Source organism: Sturnus vulgaris, chromosome 7, assembly GCF_052056855.1.
Source record: "Sturnus vulgaris isolate bStuVul1 chromosome 7, bStuVul1.hap1, whole genome shotgun sequence".
Taxonomy (NCBI): domain Eukaryota; kingdom Metazoa; phylum Chordata; class Aves; order Passeriformes; family Sturnidae; genus Sturnus; species Sturnus vulgaris.
In genome coordinates this window covers 28952036-28965110 of record NC_142249.1, presented here as the reverse complement: position 1 = coordinate 28965110, position 13075 = coordinate 28952036, and the positions used below count along the sequence as shown (strand labels likewise).

The 13075-nt window shown below is 43.9% G+C and overlaps 1 protein-coding gene across 1 annotated transcript in view; it reads left to right on the top strand.

The window, feature by feature from the left end:
• The first annotated feature begins 3970 nt into the window (after positions 1-3970).
• The window catches only part of CNTNAP5 (contactin associated protein family member 5), a 269015-nt gene continuing 259910 nt past the window's right edge, over positions 3971-13075 (top strand). Inside the window, exon 1 of the mRNA XM_014871836.2 lies at positions 3971-4312. Within this exon, the coding sequence (XP_014727322.1) occupies positions 4237-4312 (76 nt within the window). The 5' untranslated portion in view covers positions 3971-4236. The remainder of the gene's footprint in view (positions 4313-13075) is intronic.

Below are 13075 nucleotides of genomic sequence, written 5' to 3'. Positions count from 1 at the left end.
CAATATGTGATCCCAAAGCCATGTCCAATTAAATTTGCATATATGTAATGCTATTCTGCTTCCATGAACGCCGTACAGTCGGGGTCAGAGATAAAACTTCCAGCTGCAATTACCCAAACAGCTGGATTGTTTGTATTCATGGGCTAAACTGCTATTGCTTCTAGTGCCAAACTCTACATGGATTATAGCAGTAGTAATGCTGTAGGAAAGACTGACTCTAGGTAAGAAAACAAGTTTATCTGATCACAGATAAACTTTCCTCCTCAGATAAACATTTAAATAAAAAAAACTTTACCTTTCAAAATGCAAAAATGTTTCCCCTAACTTCCCTGGTAGCAGCCAGCTTTTCCTGCTCTTCCTTGTGTGTTCACGTCCTTCCTTTGCTCTCCTATTCATTAATTCCCACAAATGGTTCCTCAGCTCAAACAACAAGGCTCCAGACTTGTAGAATAGACTTGAGGACACTGAGGCTAAAAATCTTAAATGCTCAATTTCAGCAATTTGTGGCTTGCATTGTAAAACCAGTAAGGCTGTGATGGGACCAGCTATTGGTGTAATGCTGTTTGTCTTCCTCTTCCCATCACCAGGTCATGCACTGCCTGTGTCCTGGGCAGCATTAACAGGGGCACTCAGCTGCCATTGGGGTGCAGACAGTAAGGACCTGATTTCTTTTCCCATATTAGGCTTTCTCACCCAGAACTAATGCAGCCATTTAGTACAGCCCCAGATGACCCAATGATGATTGGCATTGTCTCTGAAATTATGATCACTGTGACTGCACGTTCTGAACAGGTGCTAGACATTTGGATATTTCTCCTCCTGCCACATGAACAAGAGGAGGTATTGGTGTGTTTCCCTTGTTTAACAAGCGTGGACTGAACATCGAGTGACTGGCAGAAGGGTATAAATGAAATTTATCAAAGAAGAGGCAGACATGGAAAGGAAAGATATCGGGGTCTTCACTGCTAAGGTCAGTTTTGCTTTCATTGAGGAGAAGAAAATGTGCCACAGTGAATGCAAGAGCTAGAAAGGAGTTAGAAAGCTGGTGAGTTAGAGAGGACTAATAACTATAGGTGTAATAAAGCCTCCACTCATAGCCAAGGCTTTGAAACACCTTCAGTGGCAATCTTAATCATGATTTGAATAACATCCAGATACACTAAAACTAAATAAACAACTGAGTTTTCCCAAAATCACGGGTACTCAGATCTGTAATTGATGATGAGCCGCAGTTTTTGTCTGAACAGCTTTAATAGTAATTAATAAATTTACTCTAATAAAAATCTTGCTGGCAAAAAGCCCTTAAACATGACATTATTTACATAATTTCTTGCAACAAACAGCTGTGTAGCCCTCCACTCTGGTCATAACTTCTCAGTTGTAGTGCTCCTGCACCCAAACATTCACAAATCTTAAGGCAATGCCTGGCATTTATGATACAAAGGAGATTATGGAAGAGGTGTGTCACACAAGGGTGATTTGAAAAACAGTATTATAACTGGGGTTCAGATTCTGCAGTCAGATCCATATTGGTGACCACTGGGATGCATTGCAGGATGGGGCTCATATTTACTGATAGCTTTTAATTAGTCTGCATAATTCATTTCCACATCTGTTTTCCTATAAACAAGCCACTAATTAGTTCTGTGAGTCAGTTAAAAAGTGTGTACCAATGTGCCAGAGAGTTTAAAGAGACACTGAAAATATTTGAAACACAGTCAATTTAATTTTAATTATTTTAAAAAGGAAAGCATGAAACACCCCTCCCCATTTTTAATTTCCTTCATTTGAACTCCTCTAATTTCAGAATACATAACTGCAAGGCTGTGAGTGTGTCAAAGACTTGTGTCTCCAGAGAAAATCCACTCTGGTTTAAGATTTTTGATATATTCTACTGCTTAACTTTACTCAAGTGGTAGCTGTGGAAGCACTGCTAGCACTTTTAAAACTTGATCACTCACCTGAAAAAGTCAAGTTAATAGCATAATTTTCTCGGCACTCCAGCCTCCTGGCCTAATGCAACAAAGTAATATAATTCTTAGTTCCTGGGCCAGAGTCTTATACATGATTGGTATGGAGAAGATGAGATGTTTCTGACTAGGATCAGAAAACATGAATAGCAGACTCTCTCTCTCCCCATCTGCCAAGGGAAATGGGCAGAGCTCACTACCTTCAAAAATGGGCCTGCTCAGACACGAGGGTGTCTGTGCTCTTGCACAGAGCTCTCCTGGGTGATCACTTGAATATCTCCACCAGGACCTGTGTAAGGGAAAAGCAGACAATTCATGTAGATCAGTTAGCCTTGGCCTGACTGCCACCCCTAATATCCAAAATCTCATTCTGCTCAGACACAAGTGTAGAGCAACTAGGTCAGGTCTTTGCATGAGCAAAGATGAAACCTTGGTCTGTTCAGATGTGTTAGAAGTCAAAAATTAAACACTTGTAGAGCTCATTAGGCTTTTAAGTTCCTCCTAAGTCTTAGTTTTGTCTGACTAAATCCTTTATTGACTCTGACTGATAGCCTTGGTGCTAGGCAGCTATCCTTCCTGTTTAACCTTGTATCACTTGTGTCACTTGTAACAACAGAAACTGAAATAATAATAAGCTCAATTTTTAAATGTGGACTTTTGCTTTCCAAGCTGACTACCCCTTTAAAGATAAGATGTCCCCCTGACACCTCTCTGATGTTGGTACCTATAGTCTAGTTAGTGCCTAACAGCTAAGCACCATGTATTTTCTCCACCCTCCTTACTTTTTAAAATGAGGCTTACAGCACGCCAGCAATTTAAACTTCCGCTCTCCATTGGCAAGTCAGGATGGCTTAGATGAAAACAGTCTATTTCTTCTGATTATTCCATGCCACTGTGAGGGATTATGCCTGAGCACCAGCGGCTTTCGAGCACCAGCGGCTTCCCCCTCCCCATCCCCAAAGATTTGACCCAAACACGCTCTCCTTGCAGATTACAGCGGAATCGTTAATGCAATTTTGGCCTGACTTTGATGCAGCACTCTATTGATGCGGGGTGACGCCGCAGCAAAGCAGCAAGGTTAGAGCTCAGCAGTGATTAAGCCGGAGTCCCCGGGCTCAGGTGCGCCTTCCCCGCCCGTGTGGCTGCGGGGCGGCGCGGGCGCGGCTCCGAGCGCTCCGGCCAGGGGAGGGCAGGATGATGTTCAGCTCTAGGGTCCCGTACGCCCCCCGGGAAGGTAATCCCGGCCCGTTCAGATGCTGAGCAGTTGGGTAATCAATCAGTCAATCAGTCAGGAAAGCTGATTTTTGCAAGCATCACCCTCGCCAACCGGAAGGGGGGCGGAGACCATGGGTGCGGATCCAGGTCCAGGTCCAGGTCCAGGTCCGGGTCCGGGTCCGCTATCCCGGGGGCCGCCTTCCTCTTCAGGCCGGGGGCGCTAACGAGAGCTCCCTGTGTCTCTTCTGGAAGCCCTGGGGCCACCTCTGATCGCCTTCCGGGAGGGCAGGGAAGCTCTGGACCAGGCTTGACAGAAGAGCGGATAGATCATCAGTCCCGTCCGAGGCTCATGCCCCCTCTCTAGACGTGGGGCTGAGCCTCGGCAGCGGGGCTGGGGCTCGTCGGGCTGTGTCAGCTCTATAAATGCCAGGATATCATGTATATTTTATGTATGTACCTATAACATATGTATTCATAAGCAAACAAACATCTGAGCCGGGGGATCTTTAAAATGTTCCAGCTACAGTGGTAGCCAAAGGAGGCGAAAACGGTGGGGAAAAAAAAATAAAAATTAAAAATTGAAAAAAAAAAATAGATAAAAGGAAGGATTTTTTTTTTCTTCAGGCATCTGATTTACTCCGTGACTCTGATGCTTATCAACAACGCGTGAAGATTGCAGTAAGGATCCTCCCTGGAAGGCGAGGAGGAGCAACTTCCAGGGGGCTGGGAGGAGGTGGAGTGCAGCGCGGCTCTCGCCTATAAGGAGGTGCCCAGCGAGCGGCTGGTGCTTCCCACCCAGCCGCCGCTCGCAAGGTGAATCGCCGAGGCGGCAGTCAGGGCAGCGGGCTCGGCTCGGGCACTGCCGCCGGCGTCCGGAGAGGCTCCTCCAAGGGCTGCGAAGAGTCCCCCGGTTTCCCTTCATCCGGAGTGCTTGGATGCTGTATGGAGTAAATGAGCGGAGGCAGAGCGAGCGCACAGAGGCTGAGAGGCTCTCGGAGACCGGGACCAGGGGAGACAGGCGGGCGGCTGGCTTCCCCCTCCGGGGCTGAAGATGGATTCCCGAGCCCTCGGGGGCTTCACTCTACTGCTCTTCACTTTATGGCATCTGGGATTAACTGCAACAAATTGTGAGTAACGGGAGTGCAAGGAGTTGCCTGGGGTTGGGGCGGGGGCGGGAGGAAGAGATGGGGAATAACTCCCGGGAAAAAAGGGGGTTATTGCGCCATGACCTCTGAGAAACTTAGCTCGGCTCCGCTTTGCTAATGGAGCTCAGAAATGCAAAGTTGGGGCCAGATGGAGGGAGTGCTCTCCACCGTCCTGCCGGTGTGGACGTGGGAGTGAACAGGAGATGCTGGAGCCTGCGAGGAGCCGCTCGGGGTTTTCCGCACGGTTTGTTGTCCTTCCTCTGGCCGCATCTTTTTGCGGTCAGTGGCCGCTGTCGCCTTGCCTCGGCTGCGGGCCCCCGGCCGGGACGGGGCCGGGGTCGCGCCTCTGCCTGGCGGGGAGGGTCGGTCCTTCCCGCAAGGGCCGGGGGATGCCTCGATTTTTCGGGCACAGCCTGGCTCCAGCCTGGCGGAGCAGCGCCGGTGGCACTGAGCATCTTCTCGTGGCCCGGCGGTACCGTCGGTTCCCCGGGCGCTTCCCACGGGTGCGGCTGTCCCGGGGCGTGGTGCTCGCCGTCCCTGCTGCCCCATCATTTCCTGGCTGGGAAATCGCCTTTCGCTCTTTTTGTTTCCCCGGGAGATCCGCTCGTAAGTTGGCCACGTATCTCCGCCGGCCCTGCGGGGTCGGTCCCCGCAGGCAGGAGCATCCCCGGCCGCCGGGCTTTGCGGCGCTCCGGCGGGCGGGCAGCGGCGGCGGCTCCACGGGCGCGCTTGGGCGAGCCGGGTGCGGGCGGTGCGGCGAGTCCTGGAGCCCCGAGCAGGCGGTGATGCTCCGTGGGCTGCTCCCCGGGGCCGGGGGCTGGCCGGGCTGGGAGCGGGGCTGGGAGCGGGGCTCCCGGTGCGGCCTCCCCCGTCGGGCGGAGCGGAGCGGGGCGGGCGGGGGCGCGGCGGCCGCGAGAGGGCGCTGTTGGCCCGCCGGCGGCGCTGCCCCGGCCGAGCCCCGCGGGCAGCGCTGTCCGTCCGTCCATCGCTCCGGCCGCCCGTATGTCCGTCTGTCCGTCCGCACCCTCCCAACAGCCCCGCCCGGCCTCCCTCCTCTTCCTTCTCTTTTCCTATATACGTATTTTCCTCCTCTATCTTCTTTAATTTCCAGTCAATTAAACCACGCTTAATATGTTTTAATAACGCTCGCGAATACTAAATGGCAGGCGATTTAAGGCTGAGACTTGCCATTACGGATGCGGCCATAAAGTTAATTCCTAACACTTAAAAAGAAACTCTGCGTTAATGAGTTTTACTATTTCACGGGTGACAGTTTAATTTCGCAGTGCCAATAAACATTTCCATTGAATACGCGCTGCTTCCTAAATATTTAGGAGTCAATCTTAAAGCATGATGATCAATGGTTTTATTATACTGTACAGATTTTACTTATTCATTGAGCAATGAATTAGCATGGAATCAGCTGTAAGTGCTTTCCCAGGAGCTGAGTGAAGGAGCCTGTGAATCTGTAATAGCTGCAAGTTCCCTGGAAACCTCGTTAGATTCGCATGTGAAGATCTATGTGTGCTCGCACGGACCTCAATAATTGCACCCAGTATGAAAATTCATCACCTTCTTAAATAAATCATCTCCTTATGTTGGAGCTCAGGGAGGCTGTGCGCTCTTCCTCAGTTTTGGGCAAAGAAGGCTAATACACGGGCTAAAATATTGAAGCAGTATCCTGAAATATATTCAAGTAGCTGTATGAAAGTGTTGTCACTTTAAAGGGTTACTGAGCTTCCAGGTACCCAGTAAGCAAAAGAAATAACAGACTTCTACATATGAGAAGCTTCGGTGCAGGTGGCTGTCAGAAGCTTCTATTTGAAAGCCCAAGTGCAAATGGAAAAGGATTGGTTCTGCACTCTCCTCGATTCGAATACTTTGGCCAAAGGAGTTGCATTCAAATGCCAGTACTGGTATGCTCACAATGACTTCAGCAAGTCTGTTTCTGACAGATTTTGTGAACAAGAATTAAACTGGAGGCAGTATTTATAGTTGGAAAGGACTATGCTTGAGGGGTAGGGGGAGAGTGCAGCTCATTTAATTTCCTTCCTAATATCTAATATGCCTTTAAAATAATTTGGGTTTTTTCCTTGCTTCTAAATTATAAAACTCTTTAAAATTATTCTTACTTACTTAATTTACTGTAAAATGAAAGTCCTGAGTAAGTAAAAATCTTCTCTTCCACTGAGATATTTGATTCTAATTTTCTCTTTAGTAATAGTTTTTAATTAAAGAAAGAATTGGTGAAGAAACTGCTTTGAAACACAGCTACAGGCTAGGGGTCAGTAGACATCATTAGAAAGATCAGAATTGCCAAATGCTAATAAAACATTAGAAATTCCTCCCACTTTGCATTTTGCAATATTTTATTAAATTAGGTAAATAGAGTGGCAATCGGATTTCTCCCCAGGATACTAATTACTAGAAAATGAATAAATAGCCGTGTACGTAACACTGGAAGTGTGTTGCATATGATGTCTGGGAGAACTGAAACTTCAGCATTTATCAGCTAGACAAGGAGACACAAAGCCTTGCCTGCTATATAACAAATTAGTTGCCCTTTAGCAGCATATTCTGTGATCTGAAAACATTAGTAGCTTTGGTGAGTCTAGACTTGTTGAGCCCTTTTTTTTCTTCCTACCTTTTTCATTTTAAAGTTGGAAGGAGGGAGCAGTAGTAGAAAAATGGAAGGAAATGTGAACTTGTATTTTTCTTAAGCACTTTGCCATATCAGTCTGCAGCTGCAGAAAAGAATTGCAGGAGCCATTAGTGATCTTCCACCCAGTTTAGCGTTGTGTATCTTAAAAAATGTCCCCTATTGCTATTTTACACCTTATGCCTCCCTCCCCCTTTCTAGTATCTTTCTTGATTGACTTTTCACATATGGCCTGAAAGATGTAGCAGATTAAAACACCTCCTGGTCAAGCGGCACCTTTTAACTCCCATTGTGAAAGTTATTCTCAAATTATTACATGTTTCTGTTCCAGAACACAGCTGCCTCTGCCACCTACAGAATCAGTAATATTTATTATCCCTTTTCACCAGCACTTGTTAGCTGATCAGGAGACTTTCAAACCTTTCACTTAAACCCAGTCATAAGTGTCAGTCAAAGCTGCAGAAATTCAGTGTGTAGTAGAATGAGATCTCCTGCTGAAGTTCTTGCAGAAATGTGTGGTCAATGTACGGTCCATTACTCTGCAGCAGATTTCCATGTGGCCTTACAGGATGCATCTGTCCTTGATAAGCCTGTTCAGTTAAAAATAGGAAATGTGCGTCTGGTTTTATTTATTTTGAAAAACAATACTGAAGAAAATGTTTTTATTTTTTTTCCTTGACATGGGAGATATATATTTATTATAGGCAACCAGTGTTCACTCTGATTTTAGCCTTCCTTTCTCTGCAGTGGTGCACAGGAGTCAGATAAGTGTAAGTGAAAACTTACAGGAGCAATTCTGACTCTGGATATTTGAGCCATCAAGATCAGGAAGGTGTGTTTGGGATTTGTGTAACAGCACAAATAAGACCTGTTGAGTCAACTGTGGCAAAGGCAAGAGGTCTCTTAAACAGTGACCTTTCTATCTCTGTGGTCAGAAATGCTAAGTTTGAAAAGCTGTGCTGAAATAGGTAGAATATTGATCGTTGGTTTGTGGCTCATGTGCTTGCAGGCTGAGAAGAACATCAGACTAATCTCTGGCTTTTCCTCTGCCTCTACTTAAATATTATTAACAAGAGAATAATATTCAAACATGCTTTCCTCTTGTTTCATACTGGGAGGGGGAAAACACAAATGTTAGTTTTTTCATGCCTTCCTTCAATGGAGAAATGGTAGAAAACAATGCGATTTCCTTAGAGAAAAGCTCTGAATGACCCACAGCTGATTGGTGCCTCCTTTGCATATCTGTCAGTATCTAGCTTTCAATCCCTTTGACTCAATCAGCACTCCTTGGCTGTGAATCAGTCTCAAGATGGTCTTTCCATGGACTACAATGGTCTTTGGATTCTGCATCCACCAGGCAGATGGCATTGCCAGCTACAGGAATCCATCCAGGGTTATTATCTCAGCATCCAATACATTATCTGCTTGGACATTTTCCTTTTCTTTCTTTTTTTTTCTCTTAATGTCATGCAAACGCAGCAGGTTTTTCCTTATAAATTAACAGCAAGAACAACTTGTTTTCAAATGTGCTTGGTACATTTGAACAAAGTATAGACTTCAAGTGGAAAATATGGTGGGTAGAACATTGTACTTGTGAAGCTCTCCCTGCACATGGCATGTACAGGCTTCTACCAGCACTCCAGTCCGTGTAGGACTGGTGAAGTTTTTTTTAAGTGCTGTAATCATTCTTTTACCAATGGGAAACTGAATGTGTGTATACAAACAATAGATAAATGTGCAATCAATGTGAAATCTAAGTAGCTAAAATGAAGCCTTGGGGGTCAATTGAGTTGATCCCATGTAGCATGGTTGTGTGCCATTCTCTGTTGTTAATTCATGCTCGTATTTGCTATATGTAGTTGTTTCTAAATCCATAGACTACTCCTCATTTCCTTCCCCCCCCCTTCTCTGCTGCTATTTGAAGCAAGTGGAGTTTGGATATCTGAATACTGAAATGAATAAGAATCCAAAGGGAGTGGGAGGTGGCATTTATTTATTTTTAGCCCCCAAAATGGATTTTCTGTAGATGTGACAGGTTTCAGCTCTATTGGCAAACTTGAATTACTTTCTTACCTACCCCCTCCTCTGAAAGAGACACAAGAAGGGGAGAAGCAGAGAACTGAAGGTGTATCTGCCAGCTCACACGTGTCAGGCTCTCTATCTCTTTCTCCTTTGCCTGCCAGCCTCCAGAATCCTACCAAGTGTTCAGGTGCTCCAGGGCTGTCTGTACAGGGCACCAGGTAACCTGCTGAGCTATTTATTTATTTACTTATTTTAATAATAAAGAACTCTGTGTTTTGCCACTCTCAGAATTAGGGGAATGATATTCTGGTCCTGTAGCATCCACTTTCCACTTCTTTCAGTCTGCTGTGGCCTTACTGATACAGGTATTGTGTCCATAGGATGTAGTTCCTGGTGGACTCATCTCCTCTGCGTCTGTGCAAAAGAGAAGAGAACTGGTAGATCTATATGAACACTTTCCTTCTGCTTTCAGTAAAGTCTTTAAGAGATGTGAACTATTTTTCTCTTTGCTGCTTTTAACTAAGCTCCCTCTACTCAAACAAAGAGAGGAAGAGAATAATATAATCATGATCTAGTAAAGGTTTAAAATCACAGACAATTCTTGAAGACTTTGAAAGCATCACTTGGTAAGGCAGGAAGCATCAGACATACTGTTATGTCTGTAGAGTTAGAGCAAAACAAGATGTTAATTTTTTTTTACACAATGCTGAGCTGATATAATTGATTATTAATTTCCTTGTATTAATGTTGTCACTGATTTTTTTTTTTTTTAAATTGCCTTGTGTAGGTTCTCTTGGGCTAGTAATGCCAATTGTTCACTACAGTGAACAACTGATGTTGTGTAACTGATGTTTTAAATGATGAAAAAAATTCAATATAGAACTTGGAGGAAAAAAAACATGGCAAAACACGGATTTACTTATTTTTAATTTTCTGCTCTGTTAAGCAGTTAAAAAAAGAATTGACAGTTCATCGTGTAGTGATCTAACTGCCCTTTTACACAGTTTTTTTTTATATATGCATAAAATGTTTAATACTTGAGCTGGTATTTTCTCCAAAATTAAGGAAGGTAGCTTAGTGAAAGAGAGGGCATGAAGCCATTTGTAAGTGTCATGAAGGATCTTGCTTGATCTCTATTCCAGGGGAGGAATCTCATTATTCTGGATGTGTTTTTTTCCTTTGCATGATGCAAACTCCTTCTCTACATTCTTACAAACATGTGCTGGAACTTGGATAACTTAGTCCATTTGAACTTTGTGCCCAGAGATTATTAGTACAGGTTCAGAATAAAGCAGTGGAAGTCTGTATGGACCTTCCTATCTACAATACTAAATGGGCATTAGAGTACTGGTCTGTTCACTTACTATGCTGTATTTTGTAACCTGGGAATTAGAGGCCTGCAGAGTTGATTTTTTTTTTTTTTTTTTTTGAATGTACAATTGTAGTACTTAAACTGAAAATAAGGTACAGAGCACAAAGTGATAATTGCAGGTTTTATTTTATCCAGTGTTTCTCTACCATAATAAAGACCTCACCAGTCTCTAACATTGCATTCTGTAGTGCAACACCAGAGATCTCAACCTGTGTAGTCCTTGAATAATCCAATTACCACAAGGGTGCTGTAGCCAGGACAACAGGATGCCATGTGTTCATGGACATCTGTGATAAAAAATTTCTTTTTTCTATGGCAGAAGTTGTCTGTGGAAATAATTTTGAAAGAGAGATGTTTGTCTACTCTTTTTCAAACACTACATGAAGTTGGAGATTTTTTCCTAGTTGAGAAGATTTTAGTGTTAGAAAGAAAAGCCAAGATATTGTTCAGGTCACAAAAGCAGAGCTAGGCCTTGAGTCTTGTCTCTATCAGTGGCACCCCACCATTTGTCCTTGCTTTGCACATGCCAGATCAGAGAGGAGTCAGGCTTGGAATCAGACCCCTGAGTGCTGGTGTGTAGCAGGTAGGAGGAAGCTTCTCGTGAACCCTCAGTTTGAGCCTGGTTGAAACAGGCTTTGGATAACAGCAGTTCACCAATTTGTTTTGTTTTGAATGGAGATTATCCAAGTAACTAAAGTTAAAGTAGCATCCAGCAGTGCTGTGATTTATAATCTGGAGGGTGTTTCAGCTCCAGGATTGTGCTGGTGTGCTTGTATTGGGACAAGGTAGCCCAGATTCCTGACCATCGAGACTGGCTTATCAATGAGTTGGATGTAGGTGCTGGATGTTGGCTGGGAAGTCTGAGACTCCCTCCTGTCTTAGTCAGCATCAAACACATTACACCAGTGATAAACTTATAAAGTGCCTTCGCTGTTCCCATGCTGGGCAATACAACTCTGAATTTGAAGTTAAGGGGTATTTTTAATGAGCATCACTGTTAGGTGAGTTCCTAAAAGCAGTAACAAGAAAAAGCTAACTTAGTAATTGCTCAGTGAATACCATTCAAGACTATAAAAGGCTTTTAGTAGCTGGTGTTAATGTACTCTTTTCCAAACTGTTAATTGCCTGGGATCTGTGATATCTTTATGGCATAAAGAGCATTGAGTTGCAGTGGGACACACGGCATTCCATTCAGCTTGGTACTTGGAAATACTCAAAAGATATTCAGCAACAAGCACAGCAGTGGAAGCTGCAAAGAGTAAGTGGTATCATTCTGAGGAACGTTTCTCTTTTGACATTAGTAATTAGGGATCAGCACAGAGCCCCAGCACATGAAACAGAATGGTGTTCAATGCTAACCACCGTGGCACTGCAGCAATTGGACTGGGAAGGAAACAAATGTGTTTTCCTTCTCTCTTTTATTGTGTGTATTGAGAAAGATTGAGTGTTGACCCTTAGGAATTCTGGGGCATAAATTTTTCTTCTAAAACTATTCAGTACACTGTGTTGCCAATAAAGCAGTAAATAATAATAATAATTTTCAAATGGGTAGAATCCTCTCTTTGTTCCCAGCTGGGCAATAAGGAGTTGATAAATGCTGTACTGCCTGGATAAGAATTGGCTTGTTCCATTTACTGCTCTAAATGGTGAAGCATTGTTCCTCGATGACAATGGTTCTTACTGATGACAGCTCGTCAGCACTTCAGGAACAGAGACAAATGCCTTGTGATCTATGCCACCAGTGACACATCTGTAGTCATTCCCATAATAGTTCAGTGATGCTTTTATGTTTGGGCATCAGTTGCCCCCACTTAGGATGTAGATAGTGAGCCATTGCTCTCTGTCCTCCTCCTAGGTCATAAAAGCAACCTGCTGAGCATTACTATATAATTTTTTCCTTCCCTTCATGCAAATTTGTCACTGGAGGACGAGGAGAAATGGCATGTTCTAACTGAAGAGAGACTGTGCATTAACTGGAGAATATGTGTTGTGTCTGTAAAATTATACATAAGGAATGGAGAAGTAGAAGGAGTTTGGGGTGTGCAAGAAAAGAGAGGAGGTCACAAAGAATGTTCTTCCAGTTTCCTATTACCAGTGGCAGCTTCCTAATGCACTCAGTGAAGAGGTCTAAATTAATGGTCCAAGTGAGTCATCAGTGAACCCTTAGTGGGAACACGTTCATTTGTAGTAATCAGGATTGATTTATGAATAGGACAAAAGGGACCAAATAAGCTATGAAAATGCATGTTGTAGATGTTTTTTTTCCCCTGATGAATAATTCATCCTCTTCTAGTATCCATGAAAACAAAAACACTGTGCACATAAAAACCCATTAAAAAAGTTAATCCCACAAATGGCTGAACACGGAGAAAATCAGCTTTTGTTTTAAAAGGTAGATTTTCTCAAATCTTCTCTAATTTGATTTGCCAGTGGGGTATAATTTAAGTCAAACAAGTTATCAGCATTACTTGCTATATAAAGGTCTAAATATTTAATAGATTTTGATAAACGCCTGCCCCCCAGGATAAAGAGCTAAGGAATGCTCATTTTCTACAGTGCAGAGGGTAAGCTAAACCAAATAGAAATAGCAAACACAATGGAGAGGGAGCTTCTCTTCACAGGATATGGTCTTCCTGACCTGGCTTTGGGACAACTTGCAGTACACCTATATAATCCTATAAATAATCCTAAA